The sequence below is a fragment of the Microchirus variegatus genome (assembly GCF_963457635.1).
Source record: "Microchirus variegatus genome assembly, chromosome: 19".
Classification (NCBI taxonomy): Eukaryota; Metazoa; Chordata; class Actinopteri; order Pleuronectiformes; family Soleidae; genus Microchirus; species Microchirus variegatus.
Window position 1 is genome coordinate 21541091 of NC_139820.1, and position 22433 is coordinate 21563523.

The window sequence follows — 22433 nt, forward strand, 5'->3', positions numbered from 1 at the left end:
TCCATCCTTCCATCCTGTTACTTGCTCTTAAAGAGGTAAATAGACGGTGTTTACTGTACGACCCTAAGAGCATTCTCTGGCCTTGGTCATGTAATGGCCATACATCAATCCAAACAGTTACGGGTAACGCTCTTAGCGACACAAGTCGATGGAAGTTTACTGCAAAGTAATGTGCGGTAGATGGCACAGTGGTGGCGAGGAGCTTTAGTTTTGCACCACTCAACTCCCTAAGAGCCTTTTTCTTGCTTTGGGCAAGTAAAGGGCTATCTACGAGAAATGAGCGTTCTGTAACTCAAATCATTGTAATTCCCTAAGACCTTTTGCTTTGGTCAAGTATAACTGGTAGATCGACGATGATCTGGCCATAAAGCATGTACTGTATGCTCTTTCTCGTGTGTGTCACCTGGATTTTATCCCACGGAAACACCCGATTCTACCCTTTACTTGGAGCACTACGTCGCCTGAGTGAAGCCAGGGCTCAACGCGAACAGACGTCTACTTAGTTTAGCTATCTTAATCTAGCCATCGTTCCTAGAGAACGACAGCAAGCACGTTTGATGATGTCGGATCGTTTGGTTTGGCCTGATTGGTTGTAGGTCGATCAAAGTGCCTCTGCACGCAGACGACACTCTTTTGCAGTCGTGGCGTTAATTATTAGGCCAAAACCTTAAAGAAATTAGCCTTTTTTTTTTTACTACGACAACTTTTTTTTGTTATTTCACAAGATTTGACAACAATAGCAGCTATATTTTTAGCATTTCACACGAGAAACATTCAAGATAAGTGCTTTTTTATCGAAGACAGTTACGAGGTCTTTTTTTTTTTTTTTCTTCCACCAAATCCAAGCTGGGGTCGTAATGAACAAAAGCGCCGATCGAGCAGAGTCTGCAGCAGCCAGCAGCAGACGGCAAAAGCATCAGCGTGGCAGAGTTAGAGATAAGAGTCACAGGGAGAGGGAAAAGCCGAGGACAGCGGAGACATTTACCTCCTTACAGTGCATAGATCAAATCAAGGAAGCACTACAATTACAAAAAAGAAAACAAAAAACATGATTTTCTTCTTCTTCATTTTAGATTTTGTAAACTTTTATCAGTCATCGGATGATTACGTTAAATGTTTTCGTTATACTCTTTGTTCATAACACACACACAATAGATTTTTAAAGTTCAATACATCCACAATTTTTCCGCTAAAACGAAATCAGGGTATCTTTTCTTTTTTTTTTTTTTGTTAACACAACCACACAACTTTAGGTTTCACCGTCCCTGGTCGGAAAAGAGGGAGGTTAATTGTTTTTTCTTCTCCTTTTTTCTTAGAAAACAAAACAAAAAAAACAAAGAACACGCACACACGCAGAAACGCACACCACGAGGACCAACGCAATGCAGGGTTAGCAAGGATCTGCTACAGAGGTCGCTCACACCCGCGCTTCCAAGGCAGGGGGCGATGATGTCACCAACATAGACAGGAAGCAGCTTTGTTGTTGTTGTTATTGTTGTTCAGCAGGCAACTAGCATTATTGTCTGTAGTTGTTTTGTACCATTGCTGTTTTAAAATCGTATCTCCTCCATTGTCTCTTAAGCTCATCGAGACTCCCGGTGGCTTCCCCGTGTTTTATATAAGCAGTATCCTCCGGTGAAAGAAACTTAAAAAACAACAAAAAAAAAAAACAACAACAACAACAAGGTCCTTGTTGTCACGTTAATCCAATGGTAAAAATGTAAACATTTTACGAGGTTGCCTTGCATGGAGGTACCGAGAGGTCTTTCTGAGGGCAGAGCAGAGTAGTCGGAGGGGGGTGTTGCTGTGGTTTTTACTAAGGCTGGCCAGACGAGGGCGCTGTGCTGTGTCAGCGGTGGAGGGACTTCTGGGCTTCCTTCAGCAGAGTGTCAAAGTCCAGCGCGTCGTACTTGCTCTTGACGGGGCCTGGACCTGCCTCGTCTGAGAGGAGACAAAGTGGCAGGTAAGTGAACGACGAAAGAGTCTAAAACAGCGTCACAGGCTAGAAGAATTAGCTCGAGTAAGATCAGCGAGAGACGAATTAAACTTCATTTTTAAGCACGTTCATCAAAACATACACGGTTAAATTGTGAATAAAAGGAAGGAAAAGTTCTGCAAAACCTCCCGCAACCCATCTGTGGCCACACTTCAACACAAGATTGGATGTTTTAGCTAGCTAGCTCAGGTAGTAGTGTAAGTGTGGCCCCTGCAACAATGCATAGGAAACCCCACCAAGCTAACAAGGTCTGTCCACCTCCTTAATGACCGCATGCCACAGTCAACTTTGGTTACACAGGATTGTCAACTTAGCAGAGACAGTTTTTTAGCAACTTAAAAACAAACAAAAAACATTATTTAAGGTCAGTGCTTTAGTTGTAGCCTTTAGCTGAGTTTGTTCGTTTGTTGGTTCTACATAGAGTTTAGTGATGTTGAAACATTGTTGGACACAGTTCAGTCTGGATTTGATCATTGCTAAAAAAATGGGCTAAAAGCTAACTTTCATCATGCGTTTGTGTGTCGATTACCAAGATCAATGTAGCGCTTTCTTGTCAGCCTCCTCTGGCCCGCAGGTCCATTCTGAAAAACTGGCTCCCGCTCTCTCCAGTGTCTTTGACCTCCTGACTTACGAATCTTTATCACCCCACAACGCTCCCTGAAAGCAGACGGGTATTCCATGAAAAAAAGGTTCAAATGTGTTTCCCAGTGCACAAATTTGGACTCAAATGTTCTAACACAGGAAGAGCAGCAGAAGAAATTACTAAAAATGCCTGATGTTCTACTAAATGCTTCACAGGACTAAGCTAACATTGTCAATAACACCTAGCAATGATCCCTCACATCTGCTGGCGTTTGACGACATCCACCGTCTCGTTGCTGCTATGTTTTGAAACAAAAAATGGACAACGCTTTGAATTCGTCAACCCTGTGTGGGTTCAGTTCGAGCAGGAAATTGGGCAAGAAGGCAAAACATAAACATGAAGAAGAAAGAGTTTTAAGGGATGGCAGAACATGGAGATCCAGAACGGAACGGGGAACCAACGAAGACGAAAACGTGTCTCCAATTCCAATTCAACTTTGTACTTCTGCTGCAAACTGTTGCCGCAGAACAGATCAAATCCAAACAGAAAACAATTTATCTCACAGTGAGGAAAGAGAAGAGCGAAAACTAATCCAAGATTATTTGGGACGCTGCAAGAAGCTTCTGCCGGCGGGGAAACATATGGCAAAGAATCCTGTACACGGAGGACGTAAAAACCCGGCTGCAATTTCCAAATATGAGTACAACAATACGTACAAGTGTCTGAATTTGAATACTGCAGTTTCTGACAACTTTTGAGGGTCTTTGTTCTTTCTCGCACTAATTTCCTACCATTCCTCAGTATCTGGAAACCATTTCCTACATATATCTTGAGGGAAATTAAGACGGGGTTTTTGTAATAACTTGGTATTTAAATTTATTTTGCTAACCCCCCCTTTACCAAAAAGTTCTCCCCATCTCCTGACGTTGAGGAACTTACTCGTTGCAGATGATGACTTTGCAGTCCTCTGCTTTGCCGAACACCTGGAAGCGTTTCCTCAGCATGTTCTGGGTCACGCTGCTCGGCAGGTTGTGGATGTAAAACACCTGGCAGTTGTCCTGGAAACAGGGAAACCATGGCAACGGTCAGGACAATGGACAATACAGGAAAAACGTGAATACACGCGGGAGGAACGCACACAGACTGTTAGTATAAATCATGCGAGCGAGAGCGTTACGTACCTCGTCAGACTTGGCTTTGTTCCTCTGCGCGTCGTCGGGACAGATCTCGGAATTCTCGCTAAAGGACAAGGAGAGAGGACGGTGAGCGAGAGATAAGGACGAGTACAAGGTGAAAGTGAAATGTCGGCAAATAAAAACCTGGAACCTGAGTGCAGACATGTCAACGTCTCGTTGTCGTGTATCAAAATAACTTATTGAACGCGATCGATCTCTACTAAGAATTCATTGATGGATGAACTATTTATTTCAAAGTAGATTTCCTATCATTCACGTCAGACGTTTTTGGAGCAAAGCACCGCAGAATTTTGTAGTTTTTAAAGGTATGCTAGAACTGGACCTGCATACATTAGTGTATTCTCTCCTTGAGAAAGCCAAGCACAGCTTGCCGACTGAGATTGTGCAGCAGTTGGTTTGCCGTATGTGGTGCAATATGCTCTCAGGAGTCAAACTTGGACAGAATGTACAAACGTCCAAATGCCCTTCAGTAACAAAACTCTTCTCTCTCTGCATTTCAACTGTGACCCACATCTTCACACACACGTCCTCTCTGTCTCACCTGGAGTCTGTCTTACTGGCCGGGGAGTCGGGACATGGAAGGATGGGTGAGGGTGAGCGGGACGCTAAAGAACGCTCCGCCTCTTCCTCCGAAGCCGGCGTCGTGGCTCCTGCCGACTGGAATTCTGAGGGCAGCGACGAGGACACGACCAGCTTCACGACCTGCTGCTCTTTGTCCGACATCACTTCCTTCCTCTCCTTCCCAACCGACTCCTGATCGTCGGCCGATTTGGCGCCGACTCCGTCGCTCGCCCCCTGCGCCTGCAGGATGGCGCCGAGCATGGCGGCGCTGCGCTTGCGGCTCTCGCCGAGGCTCAGCGCGCAGTAGTCGTGGTCGCCAAAGTCTCGGCGGCCGTCGCCATCGCCCGCCTGGCCCATGCGGCGGAGCTGGGCGTACAGCTCCGTCTGCTCCGGGAGCTTCCTCTGGTGGTGGGTGCGGCTCAGCCAGGACGAGGCCTTCGTGGACGAAGCGGGATGAACCGAGTCGCTGCCACTGCCGCCGTCGTCGCTGCTGCCGCCTCCCTTTCCTCCCTCCGTGGGCTTGAAGAGCTCGTCCTCGACAGACTTGTGAGGTGGGGTGGTGGGAGGGGTCAGACCTGATGGGAAGGGGAAGTCGTATGAGTGGCACTTTAAAATGTAGTTTTGGTACGTTACGCAGACACTACATGGACGCAAGTGTTGGCCAAACCCGGTAAATATTGTGTTTCACTCCGGCTTTGGTCTCTAGACTCGGGTTCTTCAATCCTGGTCCTGGGGACCCACCCAAGTTTCCTTTCTCCAACACACCTGATTCAAATTATCAGGCTTCTGCAGAGACGTGAGACGAACTCATACGTATTAAAATGTGTTTACCTGCCGTTCCACAAAGATCCACACTGAGCGGCTGCTCAAACGCCTTCGTGCTGAACTGTGACTCTCTGGTGATGGAGAGAAAAAGAAGAAGAAGAAGAAGAGAAATGAGAGATTAGAGACTGGAATCAGTTTAAAAACATTCTCGTCCACAGGAAAGAATCCAAGAACCTCCTTAAAAGACTGAAGTCAAATCAAAACGTGGACAGAATCTGAGTCACGTTTCCTTTTCCTTTTGAATTCGCTCTTATCGCAGACGCCACATGTTCTTTTGTTGTCCTCCACCTCTGTTCTGCCTTTGCTTTCCATCGTTCTATTTCTGTCTCAACCTCTTTCTGCTTCTGCGGTCGCCGTGAAAGGCAGCGGCATCAGCATCAGCAGCAGCAGCATCAGAGTGTATTGGCTTCAGGCCGGATATTATTTACCCTAAACCCTTAAAAACTTGTGTTGTTTTTAACGGTGAACGCTTCAGAAGACAAATTCATTTATTAGATGGACGAACGCCAGGAGTTTTTCTATTGTTGTGGAATCAGGTTCATTTTTTCGGGACAGGACGGAGCTGGAGACGTTCCAGACGTTTGTGGGCGGAGGTTAATTTAGAGCGAGCGCTTCAGTCTGGTTCAGATTCACATCTGAGACGGTCGGCCAGAAAGAGTCCAACTTCATCAGAGTAAAAAAAAAGAAATCCTACATTTGCCCCTGGTTTAATAGAAAAAAAAAGCAAATTCTACTCGTTCTTGAAGTGAAATTTGACAAATTCTGGAATATTTTGAGTCAAAATTCTACATTTGATTGATCCTGGTTTATTGTTTAATTTCGAGACTCAATATTAGAAAAGCAGCAAATTCAATCCATTTTTTAAGTAAAATTTGTCAAATTTCAGAATCTTTAGTCAAATTTCTAAATTTGCCCCCAGTTTATTGTGTTTAACTTCAAATTACAGTAAGTGGTTCTAAGAGACACTGTAAGAGAAAACAACTAATTCAATTCACCAGTAAAGGAAAATTTTTTACGAATTATTTTCGCAATTTGCTCCTTGTTCACTGTGTTTAACTTCAAAAATATGATGATGTAACAGTTGCAAGAGACTGAATATTAGAAAAAACAGCAAATTGGATACATTTTTGAATTAAAGTTTGACAAATTATGGAATCCAATTTCTCGATTGCTCTTAGTTCATGTTTATCTTCAAATAATGAAAATCTGATGATATAATAGTTATTAAAGACTTAATATTAGAAAACAACACATTTAACCCATTCCCGACTAAATTTTGCAATCTTTTGAGTAAAATTCTTTAACTGTTTAACTTCAGATTATAGCAATATATTAGTTTATAAGACTTAGTAAAGGAATTATGGAATATTGCCAGATTTAAAGCATAATCGACATAAATACTGGGATGGAATCAATTACATTAAGGCTTCATTTCATAAATGACGACATTAAAGGTGATTAAGTCAGTAATCTGCGCCGGATTAGGAGCTGAAACAATCCTCTCTGTTTATTAATGCTGTCTGTTTATGAGTAATAACAAATGAACTGAAGAAAAATGCTGATTTCTGTCACTAAATAATCAACAACCTCTCGCACAGAGAACGTAAACGAGTCGTGGACGTTTTGCGACGTCGATATTTCTTCACACAGAGCTGTTGCCTCACACTCGTGTCCTCAGTTAAACCTCGAACCGTCACAAACTGACATGTTTTTAAAAATCACACACAGATCCTGCATTGCTCAACATTTATGAGTGTGTGTGTGTGTGTGTGTGTGTGTGTGTGCAGGTGCTTCACACACTCACCCTGTGGACTTGGTGTTCAGAGGCAGGCAGAGGCAAGCTCGCTTTTCTGCAATCAGAGAACAGCGTTATCATCGAGATCATCGTTATCATTTTATATCAGTTATTAGTTATAATTGCGACTGATATCACGTTAAAGGAATGCAGTCGTACGACGTATTTATCAACACAAAGGATAAGAGACGATGTCAGAACGAGTCCAATACTGAGACGAGTGAGGACGACAAATGTCTTCCACGTAGATCCGCACATGTTTCTAGTTTTAACGAATAAAGACACGAAAACCAACTCGGGTTGAGATTCTCCAGCTGACGTCACGTCATCATCCCGCAACCGGACGCTTTCTCAAGCTAACTGTCGACAACAGACACTGAACGACACCGGACACGTGGGTGAACGTCAGGCTAACTGGTGATTTCTAAAACTCAGCAATTGTAGCGCTGTACATCCCTTAGTTAGCATTAGCCCCAGTTAGCTCAACAGTCAGGTTTAAACTAGTGCTGGGCACGTTAACGGCGTTACCGGCCGTGACTCCCGATTGTTAAAACTCGGCGGCACCGGAATCCAGGCACCGTTTACCGGTCAGCTCAGTTAGCTCCTTTAGCGCCGTTAGCATCGCCTGTAGTGGAACTGGAGCGGTCTGTTTATTAAAGGAAAAGAGCAGCGCTACAAATAACCAGCGTACCTGTGTACTGCATTTGTGCGCCACTGTTTTTAAAGATTAGCGTTACTTTAGAGACTAATTTTAACAATCGGTAGTCACGTAAACATGACGTCATCCAGGTCTTTTTCCGTTCATGGAAAAGTGTCAGGTATGTTAACGACTGTAGGCGCTCTAACGGTGCTAAAGGAGCTAACGCAGCTAACAGAGTTAACTGGTAAACGATGCCGTGGCACGAAAAACTGCGTTACTTTAGAGACTCATTTTAACAATCGGGAGTCACGTAAACATGACGTCAGGTGCATCTTTTTCCGGTCAGTCGTTATGAAAACGCGCCATGCGTTAACACCGTTCCCAGCGCTAGCTTAAACATGATGCCTTGTGTGTGTAAAAGACTCAGTGAAGGACAATTCATTTCAGGGTAAATCTGACTTTCACGGGTGTAAAAACACGGCTCTCACCGATGTGGCCGCAGGGATCGGTCGCCTCCGTTGACGTCAGCGGTTCGGGCCGAGCCTCCGTCGTGGTTCCGCCCCCCGCTTGCGTGGGCAGGAGTTTGACTCCGCCCCCTGCCGCCTGCTCGTCCCTGCCATCTCCGTCCCTCGCCCGTCCGCCCGGTCGCAGCCTCTTGGCGAATCGGCTCGGGAACGAAGCCAAGCGTCGGGAGCGCCGGACGGAGAAGGAGCCGCCGATGCCGTCCTCCGCGGCCTCCTCCGGTGTTTGAGGAGCCTCGGCAGAGTTCCCCCTCTCGGGGGAGGAAGAGTCTTTGTGGAGGCGCGGCTGTGGGTCCGTGGAGGCGTGGGCGTGGCAGTGGGGCGATTTAGTGGGCGGGGCAGCTGCCGCTCTGTGGGGGCTGTTGTGGGAGTGGGAATACGGCGCGCTGTGCAGTCTGTAAGGCTTGCTCACGTCGAAGGAGGCGCTCTGTTGCAGGAGCTCGCGTAGGACCGAGTCCGCCTTCGTCACCCGCTGCCTCACAAAGGGCAGCCTCCGGGGGGCGCCACCACCGCCCACACCGGTCACAGGAGTGGACACCAAGACGACTCGACTGGCAGAGTTTGTGGGCGGCGGTCGCGAGGCCTCAGTTCGAGCGCGGGCCCGGCTCAGGTCGCGGTCCTTGCGCTCCCATCCGTGCTGCTTGCGCGTGGGCAGACAGTAGGTGTGCATGTAGGTGATCAGCTCCACCACAGACCGCAGTTCTTTCTCCGAGCTGAACTGAGGCTTCGCCGGCTCCGACGCCGCCGCCACGGCCGAGGCGCCCTCTACCTCGCTGCTGGAAGACGACTCCTCTTCCTCCTCGTCGTCGTCGTCCTCCTCCTCCGACTCGCTGTCCTCGTCCTCTTCTTCCTCCTCTTCGTCCTCCTCCGTGTCCGGGGCGGGGACGTCCTCCGCGTCCCGGGCGGTGGTGAGGTGACGGTGGAGCTCGGTGCAGAGGCGTCCCGCCGGACGCACCGCCCGCGGTTTACGCTCCGGAGGAAGGTCGGTCTGAGGACGCAGAGACAGAGACACGTGAACACGCGAACGGCGTCTTTAACGCTGTGTTTTTCTGTGTTGTAACGCAAAAATAATGGGAATTTTGTACAAAAAAACCAGCAAAAACACTAAAAACATCATCGCAAACATTCATCTATTTCTGATAGTTTTGCCTGACAGAACCTTCCTCTCCACATGAAGAAAAACCCTCATCATTTCTCTTCAACTCGACCAAACAGAGGCAGGAACGACCGTTACCATGACGGCGTGAATTCAAACGTGCAGCTGCGACAAAAATGACTCGATTCTCTGACTTTTCTGCGATTCACTGCTCCCCTTTCACCCTGTCACTCAATACTCATGCTGCCATCTGCCACAGCAAAGACACACCACTCACACACACAGGGTCAGGAGTGTGTGTGTGTGTGTGTGTGTTGGATAATCCCTGTGCTGCTGCTGCTTCCTGTGGGTATTTAGTATCTTCCTCATCTTCCTCCTCCTCCTCTCTGTGGAGTCAGAGCAGAAGACTTCACTGTGTTTTTGTGCCTGTACAAGATAAACGACTGCTATTGTAATCAATGGCCACTTGACACACAAAGCTAGCAGCGATCCAATTACTGCACAGTCATACAGCAGCAGCAGCAGCAGCAGCAGCAGCAGCAGCCTCTTCTTCAACACTGCATCTGTCATATACAGCAGCAGCAGAGTCTGTAGACGCTTAAAACTCTGCAGAGCTTTTATTCTGAAAGGACAGATCCGTCACTTTGGGAGATAAACAGTCGTTCATGCTAAAAGTCTGATTTTAGTCGGACTAAGACAATAATTCTGTTTTCTTAATGTCATGGAAACACGACAGTCTGACTAATATTGACCTAGTCTTAGTCAGACTAACATACCTGTATAATGTGATTCATAGTCCGATTACTCCTGCATGTATACACGTTAGTCCGACTAACATTGAGCTACTCTTAGTCGGACTAACATACCTCTGGATGATGCGATTCATAGTCCGATTACACCTGCATGTATACGCTTAGTCTGACTAACATCGAGCTAGTCTTAGCCGGACCAATATACTTGGAAGATGCGATTCATAGTCCGATTACTCCTGCATGTATACGCTTAGTCCGACTAACATCGAGCTAGACTTAGTCAGACTATCATACCTGGATAATGCGATTCATAGTCAGATTACTCCTGCATGTATATGCTTAGTCGGACTAACATCGAGCTAGTCTTAGTCGGACTAACATACCTGGATGATGCGATTCATAGTCCGATTACTCCTGCATGTATACACTTAGTCAGACTTGGAGTTGGACTCTTTGACCCAGAAGTAGAAGGAGACGACGTATAAACTATAAAAACAAAGTACTATTGGTGGAAAAGAACAAACAACACTATGGTGAAAGTGAAAGCTACGGAGAATAAGACGGAATTTATCCGATTTGCCTATCTTAGTCTGACTATGACCTTAGCTTGATTAAAGTGTGACCGTAAACGTGCTGAAGAAATGCAGACAATTGACAAAAAGAAGACGACACCAATGGAATATGAAGCCTCTAGTTTTCCCACATCGTCTACTTTGGACTTCCTGAACGCCGAGTCCATGTGAATAAAAAGCTGATATAAGAAAAAAACATTCTCATTCTCCTTCGTAATGACCCTTAAATAATAAGAAAGAGAAACCTTTAAGGGGTTTTTTTCTGAGCCATTTCTTACAAAAACCAAAATTGACTTTATCTTTCACTGACAAAAGAACTGGGGAAAAAGACTCATCGTTTCAGTAAAGAACACTTTGACCTAATTCTTCGGCCCCAAAAAGACGAGATTCCAAAAAACCCTGAGACACTTGAATCTCTACAGGACGCAGACGCTCCCTGGAAAACAGGAAGTCTTCCAGTTTCCCTTCGCTTTGTAACCTGAAGGTTGCCGGTTTGAATCCCGACAGGTCAAGTGTTAGGTTGCGCTCGAAGAAGAAGAAAAAAATTAATAAGCATTTAATAAAGAGCGGCTCTTAATTTCCCCAGAAGTGATGTAAACATCTGTAATCTCAGCTTCCTTACAGTCAGAATTAAGGATTCCGATAACACTTTACACTAAATGCTTTATAATTGACTGATTAATTATGTGATTAGAACTTCATAAATAATTTAGTCTTTTATTAAACCTGAAGTCATATTGGAAAACCGATTTCTTTGATATTCTTTGGTAGATATTTGAAGGCATTACATTATTCACTCATGGTCATTGCGCCCTCTACTGGCAACACAAAATGTCATGTTTTGCTCGGAAAAAACAGGTCGCTATAATTACTTTGTAAATTACTTGGTGAATTTTTCCCAACCTGAGCCAAATTAGAGTCTGAACCTGAACAGAAATGCTAAACAGCAAAGTTTTGCTTGCCAAATAGTGAGCCCACATGTATCTTCAATGTGAAGCCGATTCATTGGGTTAATTCAGTGTCAATCCCAAGCTTGGATAAATGGGAGGGTTGTACGAGGAAGGCCGTTAAAAAACCATTTAAAAAAAGCCACTTTGACTAAATGCCTTAACGGAAACTTAAAGATAGGAATAGTTTCTAACTTTTCTGCGTAAATCAACCGCCGCAAACCTGCGACTTTTCCACTCCTTCTGCGTTTGTTTCTCCCAGAACTCTTTCGACCCCCGAGGTTCTGAGCTCCACAGCACGGCGTTGTTGTTTCTCAGTCTCGAATGTTTGGACAGCTTAATAACGCCTTATAATCAAATGTCAATATCTATTCGGCGTGTTAGTTTGACTGCGGCCTGGAGAAAAACAAGCGCAGACACTTGTTTGAAGAACAACAGCCTCGGCAGCACAAGACGCTTCGCTCTGACTTCAGGGCGGCAGTGAATTACTTCAGCTTTAACTCGCCGCCTCTGAGAGGAAAGTGGTTTGAGGAAAAAATCCAATTCCGTTATCTCTGCAGTCTTCAGAAGACACTGAGGAAACAGCTGTGTGTGTGTGTGTGTGTGTGTGTGTTTTTAATCTCCGACACGTCGCATTAAAACCTGCCGCCGACTGTAAAACCGCCACAAATCCACCTGTAATTGACGGACGTTGAGCGTAATCCCAGACTCACCTTGACCTGAGGTCTGACCGGCCGCAGACTCAGGCTCCTGTTGCCATAGCGATGGCCGTGGACGCCGTCTTTGTGTGCGTCGGCGCCCGCGGGAACGTTGGGAGGAGTCAGCAGCAGCTTCTTCAGCTAAAGAAGAAGAAGAAGAAGAAGAAAATTAATAAGCATTTAATAAAGAGCGGCTCTTAATTTCCCCCTGTGGTGAAACAGAAGTGATGGAAACATCTGTAATCTCAGCTTCCTTACAGTCAGAATTAAGGATTCCGATAACACTTTACACTAAATGCTTTATAATTGACTTATTAATTATGCGCTTAGAACTTCATAAATAATTTAGTCTTTTATTAAACTTGAAGTCATAGTGGAAAACCAGCAGAAAGTCAACCATTTTGAACCAGTTTTGGGGATTTCTTTGACGTTTAAAGGCATCATGAGAGATATTTGAAGGCATTACATTATTAACTCATAGTCATTGCGCCCTCTACTGGCAACACAAAATGTCATGTTTCGCCAGGAAAAGACATACTTAGTTCTTAAATTACTACTATTACAAAATTTTTACAATCTGAGCCAAATTTGAGAATCTGAACCCTAATAGAAATGCTAAACAGCAAAGTTTTGCTTGCCAAATAGTGAGCCCGCATGTATCCTTATTATGTCAAAGCATATTTTTGTCTTTTCCAATGGCCACCAGTGATATCTGTCAATTAAAGTAGTTTAATGTCGTCTTGAGAGATATCTGAAGGCATTACATTATTAACTCAGCCATAGCGCCCTCTACTGGCAACACAAAATGTCATGTTTTGCCAGGAAAAGACAGGTTGCGATAATTACTTCGTAAATTACGTAAAAAACTTTAGAGTCTGAATCTTAACAGAAATGCTAAACAGCAAAGTTTTGCTTGCCAAATAGTGAGCCCACATGTATCCTTAATGTAAAGCCTTGTATATATTATGTCATAGCATATTTTTGACTTTTCCAATGGCCACCATTGATATCTGTAAGTTTAACACAATATTCAATAAGTCACAAACAATCAACTGTCGTCTGCATAACTTAACAGTCAACAGTGTTTTTTAAGGTTTTTTTGGGGGGATATTGTTGCAGATGACGAAGACGCAACAGAAACAGGACGTTGGTAAAGATCAGGTGCTTTTTTTACAGAGCCACAGCAGGAAAAACACAATCTACATCAATATAGGTGGTTTGTTTTGGATAAATCAAGGAAAACTGTACAAATGAGGCTTTTAGGGACCAATATAAACACAGTGGGTGTTGTTTTTCTATCAGCTTTACATTGTGTAAACAGTTTTATCATCATAAATTACGAGTTTAATCCAAAACAATTGGTAGAAATTCGAAAAGATGTTAACATATGTTAGAATACAAATGTCCTCCTCAACACTAGGTGGCGATAAGTTTGGAAAAGTTAGTCCGACCTTATTTTATTTTATTTTACTTACAATTTGCCTTGGACAAACATGTTTACATGTCATTTTAAAAGTCTGGTTTTATCATATATTGTGTTACAAAAACAAACGTAACGAATGTCAACAATTTTAATATATTGCGTCATCTGCAAAAGAAAAGGTAATCGGAGCATCTTCAGTAAAGGATGAAGACGCGTCTATAAAATCACAGTGAGTTTGTAGTTTGTTCGGAATATGAAAATAATCCATGGATATAATCTCTATAAATCTGTCTTCTGTCAGACGTTTGTAAAGAGGGAAAAACATTCGCAGAAATCAGGAGCTGATGAAAACTGTAACATTCATCAAGCCGACGTTTCCCATTAAAGATCATGATTCCATCCCTGTAATAACATACGTGACTCCTGCTCCTCTCCCTCCCTTCATCCCTCCATCACCTCCATCTTTATGACCTTTCACACCTCCATCCCTCCATCCATCCATCCATCCATCCTTTCTTTCCCTCAGTGAAGATACAGAGACGAAACGCAGCAGAAGCTCCTGGGTTTTACTTTTCAAATGGATATTAAAACACATTCTTCTTTTATCCCTTTCTTCTCATCCGTCTATTCATTCATTCATTCATTCATTCATCCCAGAGCCGCGGCTCGATGACAGAGGCCATCAGCTGATATAAATCAGCTTAGGGAAGAAAATCCCACCCATCCCCGCGACGCTACGCTATGCTACGCTACGCACCACGATATGGAAAACGCAGCAGACATGATGGGAATGAGGATCAGAGCAGAGGAGGAAACAGCGGAGATTATTGATGAATAAATTACAGCTGTTTTCAAGGCCTGGAATAAAAGGGAAATCCAGACAAATACTGTTTTTTTTCTAGTTCTAGCATCTAATCAAATAGAACTCATAAATAACAATATATATAATGGATGATAATACAAACAAGGTCATTCAGAGAGCTCAGAGCTCCAGGAAAGCTAAAAAAAAAGGTGTGTTTTATAAACCAGAACCTGAAATCAACTGGATCCAGAAGAACTTGTAGAGAATATAATCTGGATCACATCTAGATGAAATTTGGCCTGATGATAGAGTGTGTGATCCTGCACACACGTACCAAATTATGTTCCAATCCGATGAGTTTTGACAAAGATGTGATTATTTAATTTTGCACTTCTGCCCATTATAAAAGAGTGGGTTTTATTGTTGTTGAAAATTTGATCGTTGTTTGTGACGTCATCAGTCGGTCGATTGTTACCAAAATTGAATGGGAACATACTTTGATCATCACCTAAGCATCAAGTAAAATTCAGATTCATCCGACAAAAAATGTAACTAAAACTTAAAAAATAAAATTGAACCATGTTAAATTGACATTGATGCCAATTCCGTAATACGCAACTCAAAACTTCAGTAAGAGTCAGTTTATAAACTTGACATAAAAATACATGAAACTGATGAAAAAGTAACGTTTAAGTTCCTGAGAGTGAAAACCGTGAGCTTCAGCTGCTCCAGCGTGAAGCGACTGATCCTCCTCAGCTCAGAGGTCATGTTTTATTTATCATTATCATGATCGTGAGGCTGTAAAGCTTTAAAGAACATTAACATTATACAACAGAGCTGATGTAAACACAGGCAAATCTGGGTCAAATGACGATCAGTGTGTGGACGAGCCAAGTTGGCTCAGTGTGTGTGTGTGATGATGATGATGATGATGATGATGATGATGATGATGATGCTCTGAGAGTCTCTCACACATTGAAGGGAAAGTGAAGAGGAGGCTGAAGGTTTGAGTCTGTGTGAAACACTGAAAACACTCTTTGGCAAACGCCGGGTCCTCCTTTAAACACTCACTGCTCTGGACCAGGTCCAGCTGAGCGCAACACTGGCCACATCAATGAGGACCTTGTTCTGTGACCACACACACCCCCCCACACACACACACACAGACACAGGGACCAGTAGAGGGCAGCACCGCACTCAGCAGGCCTGAACTCATGAGTGACAGCGGACCACTCAAGTGATGGAGACACACACCCTCACACCCCCCCCCCCCCCCACACACACACACACACACACACTGCTGTAATAACATTAGGCTGCTTACTCAACTGAAGCTGCCAGGTGTGTGTGTGTGTGTGTGTGTGTGTGTGTGTGTGTGTGTGTGTGTACGTCAGGTTTCTATTTCCGTCGCTGAAAGTGAACAGAGTGGAAACATCAGCTGATTCGTCTACGCTAAAGTGAAATATTCTGCCTCCGTGCGTCAGGAACGACGGCGGCGATAATCTCTAACCTGGATTAAATGAATCTCACTCGTCTCTCTCTCACACACACACACACACACACACACACACACACACACACACCCCCCCCCCCCCCACACACACACGTCTGGACAAATGTCTTCTGCAGGGACGTCAGGAGACAGTGAATATAAACACAGATGCATGTTTGACAGAGTGTAATATTTGACTGTTTTATGATAATAAAGAGGCTTTTACAGGTGAATTATGGATTATTTCCTATCAGTTTTAATAGATTTGTGCTTTAAAACAAGCTAAATATTGACCCGTTCGCCAAGTTTTCCCCCCGATCGACATACAACAAAAGGAATTGTAAATATCTAACGTTTGTCAGATTAAAAACTCGGGCCCACTGACTTGTCGCTCCAAAACTCAGTATCCAATCAGCAGGCAGCTTCCTAAAGCCCCGCCCACAAACGAAAAACCACGGCGCAAAGAACACAGACAATAAAATACAATATTTTTGAATGATTTGCTTCTTAAAAATCAGATTCCATAGTGAACGCAGTGGTTACCTGGCAACAGTGTGTGTGTGTGCGGCTCCTAAATGACGGACACTTAAACCCTAACCTGAGCTGAAACGTTTCACAGATTTTCCTGCAGAACTTTAATCTCCTGCAGCACAGAGACGTCGTTTATGTGGAACATTAACTTAACGTGGTTTCAGTGAAGTGTTTTTAAAGCTGCAGTACGTGAGATCACTGCAGAGACACAGACACTGTAGAGACTTCTCTGTTATTTAATAAAAACACATTTATCATCTTATTTATCTGTTTTTAATCCGTTTTATTTGAGTGCGTCTTTTAGATAACTGTCTTTTTAGTCTGTTGCCTTTGAGACACGCCCCCTCTGGACCAGAATAGACTAGAGATTGAGACACGCCCCCTCTGGACCAGATGAGAGTTTGAGACACGCCCCCTTTGGACCAGACTAAATTTTGAGACACGCCCCCTCTGGACCAGACTAAATCTTGACACACGCCCCCTTTGGACCAGACTAAATCTTGAGACACGCCCCCTCTGGACCAGACTAAATCTTGAGACACGCCCCCTCTGGACCAGACCAAATCTTGAGACACGCCCCCTCTGGACCAGACGAGAGTTTGAGACACGCCCCCTCTGGACCAGACTAAATCTTGAGACACGCCCCCTCTGGACCAGACTAAATCTTGAGACACGCCCCCTCTGGACCAGACTATATCTTGAGACATGCCGCCTCTGGACCAGATGAGAGTTTGAGACACGCCCCCTCTGGACCAGACTAAATCTTGAGACACGCCCCCTCTGGACCAGACTAAATCTTGAGACACGCCCCCTCTGGACCAGATGAGAGTTTGGGACACGCCCCCTCTGGACTAGACTTGAGTTTGATGTGCTTGACGTCCATGTGCTGTATTTACTTTGTCTTTCCTGTTCTTTGTAACAGAGGGTTTTTAATGAAGCTAACATCCTTAGCAGCAGCAGCAGCAGCAGCATCTCAGGATGTGATCTGGTGTCTCAGGACGTCCGGGACATTCCTTCCAAATTGGTGGAAACCGTAATGACTTGACTGATCTTAGCGCTGCTTCAGCACAGGAAGATTAAGGCGTCGCTTATCGCGAGCTAGCGTAGCAACAGCAACAAACAGGACGCGGCCGCACAGAACCGGTTCTTCTTCGTCGTCTGCTGTTAAACGCTGTGACGCCGCTGTTTAGTCCAAAACAACGGATCAGTGACGAGGAGAGCGCACGACTGCTGTTGTGTTGGTAACATAAACACACACACACACGTGTGGGGTCACCCTGGTTTGACCTTGAAGACGACAATGATATGTCAACAAAACTGAGTTAAGACTGAGTTTATCAGCGACAGAGGAGACGACGCTGAAGGTCAAACCACAGGAGGTGAATTTACCTCTGCAGGTAAACCACTGAATATGGAGAAGACGCGCTAACACAGAGCTAGCGTAGAGCTAACGCAGAGCTAGCGTAGAGCGTTTCTCCTGAGCTATTCATGAACGAGTCAAATCTTCTGAACGGCTCTTTTTCAAACGAACGATGAGAAGCGAATTCGTCTGGGAATCGGCTCGTGAAATCTTCTGTATCAACTGACGCCACGCTAGAATGAGGAAACGTAGCATTTAGCATTGTAGCCTGCTAATTTTTCACTGTGCTACAAAGGTGGGGGGGGGGGGGGTGTGGCACAGGGATACGGCGCCACCTTATGGACTTGTGTTTACAATAAAAATACTTTGATCAAATCTCACATTTAGGGTTTTTATGACTCCACTCAAACAACGGGAACACGGAAACAACTCAATGGACATTTACACTGTAGGTATTCATTCATTCATTCACTCACTCATTCATTAATTCATTAATTCACTCACTCATTCATTCACTCATTCATTCACTCACACACTCATTCACTCACTCATTCATTCATTCACTCACTCACTCACTCATTAATTCACTCTCTCACTAATTCACTCACTAATTCATTCATTCACTCATTCATTCACTCACACACTCATTTATTCACTCACTCACTCATTCATTCACTCACTCACTCATTCACTCACACACTCATTCACTCACTCACTCATTCACTCACTCATTCACTCACTCACTCATTCATTCACTCACTCACTCATTCACTCACTAATTCATTCATTCACTCACTCATTCATTCACTCACACACTCATTCATTCACTCACTCACTCATTCACTCACTCACTCATTCACTCACTCACTCATTCACTCACTCATTCACTCATTCTTTCACTCATTTATTCATTCATTCATTCACTCATTCACTCACTCAATCACTCATTCATTCACTCAGTGAATCACAACCATCAGACAAAAGCATCTTTGTAAATCAGAGAGAGCAGGACGAGGAAACTCTGCTGTGAACTCAAATCAAGGACACAACGACAACACGGGGACGTTTGATTCGTCCTCTGTGACGAAGAGGAGGTTTAGGTTCAGGTTTAGGTTCAGGTTCAGGTTTAGGTTCAGGTTCAGGTTCAGGTAAAGGCCGAGAAAACAGGAGGACGACGACAACGAGAGAGAAAAAACAAGCTGTTTCTGAGAAATGAGGTTCAGGGGAAGAGAGAGAGATAAAAGAGGGCGAGAGGCATTCAGCAGCACTGTGTGAAAAGAGAGAGAGAGAGAGGGGAGGGGCTAAAAACAAGCAAACACACACACACACGTGTTTGCATTACTACACATGTGAAGACCACATTTTTAATAGTGTAGTATAATGTGGACAGTGTTGGTTTTCTATCAGCAAAGAGGTTTTTTTGTGACCCCAAAAATTCTGTTTCCAACCTCTGAGTTAAGATTGATGTGGATATTTTTAAATAACGCGCATAAAATAAATTTGGGTTCCGTTTACCGATGTAAAATGATTTAAGGTGCAGTGTTCGACGCTACATTACGCTAAAATTTGGGTCGAAAAAGTGGGTCGCCGTCCAGAAAGTTTGGGAGTTATTACATTATGGACTAAAAATAACCGTTAACACGTGAAAATGTGTTCGGTGTGTGAGGTTAAACTGGTCCTCATAGGTATAGAGTTACTAGCACACACACACACACACACACACACAGGATGAAAGGTGACTGCGTGACCCCGTGACCTCCTGTTTTCCTGGAGTTGAAGCAGACTTTGAACCTCGCGGCGAACAAGAGGAACATGAAGGTTCACTAATGTTAACACTGATTAAGATACAGTGGAGAGAGAGAGAGAGAGAGAGAGGGAGAGAGAGAGCATGAGGAAAGACAGGTGAGTGAGAGAGCGAGAGAGAGAGAGAGAGGAGATGGTGTTTGAAGTGTTTATCAAAGCCTCTTCTTCAACAGCAGACAGGTTTTTCATTTGCAGACTTGATAAAAACTAAACCTGAGGGTTTGTGAGGTGAGAAGGTCAAGTTCTTATTAGGGATCGACCGATACAGCTATTTTTGTGTCTGATACCGATATAACAAACATGAAAATCTACCGATACCACAAGCTTGAGTATCTACTGATATCACAAACTTGAGTATCTACCGATAACGTTATAACAAACTTGAGTATCTACCAATATCAGAAGTGTGAGTATCTCCCGATACCGATATAACAAACTCAAGTATCTACCGATAACAATATGACAAACTTGAGTATCTACCGATATCACAAACCTGAATATCTACCAATATCAAAAATTTGAGTATCTACTGATACCGATATAACAAACATGACTATCTACCGATAGCGATATAACAAATTCAAGTATCTACAGATACAGCTATCACAAACTCGAGTATCTACTGATACCGATATCACAAACTCAAGTATCTACCATTGTCAGAAACTTGAGTATCTCTCGATACCGATATCACAAACATGAATATCTACCGATAGCGATATAACAAATTCAAGTATCTACAGATACTGATATCACAAACTTGAGTATCTACTGATACCAATATAACAAATTCAAGTATCTACCGATACAAGAAACTCAAGTATCTATCAAGACGGATATAACAAATTCAAGTATCTACCGATACAAGAAACTAAAGTATCTATCAAGACCGATATCATAAACTTGAGTATCTCCCTATACCGATATAACAAACTTGAGTATCTACCGATACTGATATCACAAACTCAAGCATCTATCAAGACGGATATAACAAATTTGAGTATCTACCGATACAAGAAACTCAAGTATCTATCAAGACGGATTTAACAAATTCAAGTATCTACCGATACAAGAAACTAAAGTATCTATCAAGACCGATATCATAAACTCGAGTATCTCCCTATACCGATATAACAAACCTGAGTATCTACCGATACCACAAACTCATGTATGTGTGTTTGGGTTTGTAAGTTGTGAAATTCCGAGTTCCGACTACAAAAGGAACGAACCATTAAAGCAGGTAATTGTCCCAAATGTGTGTTGCGAGGTTCTAGCCCCGCCCACAGGAAGTAGAAAAGGTTCTTACCAGTGAAGGGTCTTCTGTCTCAGAGCCCAGGGAGCGACTGAAGTCCTCGGCGCTGAGTGACAGATTGTCGTCGTCCTCGTCGTCCTGCTGGTCTGACTCCTCCCCCAGGGCGGGGAAGACGGAGAGCCCGCCCACCTCAGCGTCCACCATGCCATCTAAACTGTCTGTGAGAGCGGCGAGCAGAGCCGCGTTCTCCTCTTCTATCTGCCACAAAACACACAGGGAAACAGCCTTTAATCAACAATTCAGTGTTTTTACTTATGTTATGTTAATTTAATTAAATACCATTAATGAGTTATATACCATTAATGTACTTTTTGAAACTTTACGTGTCTCTTAATTGACTAAACTGTGATGCAAATTAAACAAAATGTGTATTTTGGGGGGAAACTGCTGCAGTTGGCCGATATTCCATTTTTTGGATTTTTGATGTATTCTGACAACCATAAGATAAAAAAAATAAACACAAAAGAGCTTCAAATTCAAATTTAACATAAATATTCACATTTAAGAAGGTGGAAAATGCCCAAAATGTATGTATGTATGTATATATACATATACATATGTATATATACATACACACATATAAATACATACATACGTACATATACATACATACGTACATATACATATGTACATATATATACATACGTACATATATATACATACGTACATATATATACATACGTACATATATATACATACATACATACATACATATATACATAAATACATACATACGCACATATACATATATACATACGTACTTATATATATATAAACATACATATGTACATATATATACATACATACATACATATGTACATATATACATACATACATACATACATACATATGTACATATATATACATACATATGTACATACACATATGTACATATATACACATACATATGTACATATATACACATACATATGTACATATATACATATACGTACATATGTACATATATACATATACGTACATATGTACATATATATATACACATATATGTACATATATACACATATATAAATACATACATACATATGTACATATACATATATATACATACATACGTACATATACACATACATACATACGTACATATACACATACATACATACATACGTACATATACACATACATACATACATACATATACACACGTACATATACACATACATACGTACATACACATATATATACATACATACGTACATACACATATATATACATATATATATATATATACATATACATATATATACATATTGGCATTATTCTCTGCGTTATTTGTATTTTAAAATGTTAAACCGTAGCCAAACCTCTAATATTGAGATCACTGATATTCTTAGTTCAGATATTGTAAATAACTCTCGTTTTTCCTACATTTCCCAGAGTTTGAAGCATGAATTTCCTTCATTTTCCAGTTAATACGTAAAAGTTCGGCTCTAAAACGTCCTCCTTCGGCCACATTCCATTCAGCTGGGCGTCCTCAGTTCGTCCTCGAGCGACGCTAACGCACTTATGT

General features: G+C 43.0%; 1 protein-coding gene across 1 annotated transcript in view; it reads right to left on the reverse strand.

Annotated features, from left to right (window-relative positions):
- Positions 1–1841: 1841 nt before the first annotated feature.
- ppargc1b (peroxisome proliferator-activated receptor gamma, coactivator 1 beta) overlaps positions 1842–22433 on the reverse strand; it is a gene marked incomplete at its 5' end in the record, with an annotated part of 86077 nt that continues 65485 nt past the window's right edge. Inside the window, 10 exons of the mRNA XM_083906219.1 lie at positions 1842–1941; positions 2526–2653; positions 3519–3637; positions 3761–3818; positions 4317–4911; positions 5168–5232; positions 6966–7011; positions 8085–9105; positions 12198–12323; positions 20900–21103. Coding sequence (XP_083762345.1) covers positions 1850–1941; positions 2526–2653; positions 3519–3637; positions 3761–3818; positions 4317–4911; positions 5168–5232; positions 6966–7011; positions 8085–9105; positions 12198–12323; positions 20900–21103 — 2454 coding nt within the window. The 3' untranslated portion in view covers positions 1842–1849. The remainder of the gene's footprint in view (positions 1942–2525; positions 2654–3518; positions 3638–3760; positions 3819–4316; positions 4912–5167; positions 5233–6965; positions 7012–8084; positions 9106–12197; positions 12324–20899; positions 21104–22433) is intronic.